The sequence below is a fragment of the Pygoscelis adeliae genome, unplaced genomic scaffold (genome assembly GCF_000699105.1).
Source record: "Pygoscelis adeliae isolate BGI_AS28 unplaced genomic scaffold, ASM69910v1 Scaffold182, whole genome shotgun sequence".
Lineage (NCBI taxonomy): Eukaryota > Metazoa > Chordata > Aves > Sphenisciformes > Spheniscidae > Pygoscelis > Pygoscelis adeliae.
In genome coordinates, this window is record NW_008824669.1 from 784,221 (window position 1) to 785,700 (window position 1,480).

General features: G+C 50.5%; 1 protein-coding gene across 1 annotated transcript in view; it reads left to right on the forward strand.

Annotated features, from left to right (window-relative positions):
* The first annotated feature begins 643 nt into the window (after positions 1-643).
* The window catches only part of IER3IP1 (immediate early response 3 interacting protein 1), a 3,176-nt gene continuing 2,339 nt past the window's right edge, over positions 644-1,480 (forward strand). Inside the window, exons 1-2 of the mRNA XM_009322976.1 lie at positions 644-683; positions 1,305-1,406. Coding sequence (XP_009321251.1) covers positions 644-683; positions 1,305-1,406 — 142 coding nt within the window. The remainder of the gene's footprint in view (positions 684-1,304; positions 1,407-1,480) is intronic.

Sequence of the window (1,480 nt, forward strand, 5' to 3'; positions counted from 1 at the left end):
TGGATGAGATGCTTCTCGGTCTCGGCGCGCTCACATCTCTGCGGTGCTGGAGAAGGGTCCCCAGGGTTGGGCATCCTTGTCCTTTAAAAGAACACAAAACCCGGCGAAGCACAAAAAAGCCACCGACGCAAAGGTCTGCAAAGCCCCAGCAAAAAACTTCCTGTGATCCGAGGTTTCCTGATCCAGAGAGTCCTGACTTCTCCGAGTCAGGCTGAGCTCGGATTTTTTGGCAGGAGTGCGGACAGTTATCCCTTTTCTGCCGTTCCCCAGCAGGATTCACTGCGAGGGACCTGCTGGGTTTGGGGTTTTCTTTTGCACTGCTGCTGAGCAGCAGCTCGAGGAGGAGGGAGACGCGAGGACGGACAGGATGGGTCATGCCACTCGTCGGCCCCAGGTGACTCGGGAGGCTTGGGAATAACTCCAGGCTCATCCCAGTGGGAAGCAGCAGCTGGCAAGGCCGGTGAGGGAGAGGACTCACCTACTGCCCCCAGCCCGGTGCCAGCAGAGTGAGGGTGACAAGAAAGGGGGGAAAAAAAAACCCCAAACCCTCAAAAGTTGTCTCTGGAGAAAAGAAACTCACAGGTTGCACAGCGCAGCTTCGAATATTGAGAGCCGCTCCCTTCTCTGCTCCGCTCGTCCCCGAATGGGCAAGGGCTGCGACCAGCAGGACTCAAAAATCCCTGGTCCCGTCACTGGGTCCACACTCTCTGCCTCCCCACGGTGGGTTGGGAAGGGTTTTCTCCCTTGAAGGGCTTTGTAAACCTTCAGTACTTCTGTCGCCCTCTGAAAAGTTCCCAAGTCATTTGGGGTTTTTTTGTAGCAGTTACAGAAATCGTCCCGATCTGGGATCCGTGCTGACCGTTTTCTGTCACGCAGCTCGTTTCGCAGTGCTGAAGCATCACTTCATACCCAACAGTTATTTGCTGTTTTATCTTCTGGTAAAGGACTATGAACAGACGTAGTTTGTTCATTTTTATTTTGGCGGGTGTTTTTCCGAAGCCCAAATAAACTCATTTCTTTCTCCGGCAGGCAGGGAACAGCAGCGTGTTAAAAAGGTAAGGGTTTCCTTTACGGAAACGTTGACCTGTCGTTACTGTTGCGTTCGCTAAAAGGTTTGTAACAGCTCTCAGTATATTGTTTTAAAATCCGATCTTGAAATAAAGCGCGTTGGTTTGCAGTTTGTTTTTCGAATGTTACTGATAACCATATTCAAGATAGATCGCTCATTTGATACTGCCGATAGCATTTGTCGCGTGGTTCTGGGTTTCTTTTCTAACGTGTCCGGCTGTTTTTGTGTGACGCAGTTGGCTGGGGAAGTGACCAAGGGATTGGAGGATTTGGAGAGGAACCAGGGATTAAAGCCCAGCTGACGAACCTCATTCGATCTGTCCGAACCGTTATGAGAGGTAAGGTGACAATCTTTTTCTCTGTAAAGTTTTGTTTCTGTGCTTTAATGAAGTAACGTCGGTATTCGGACTCT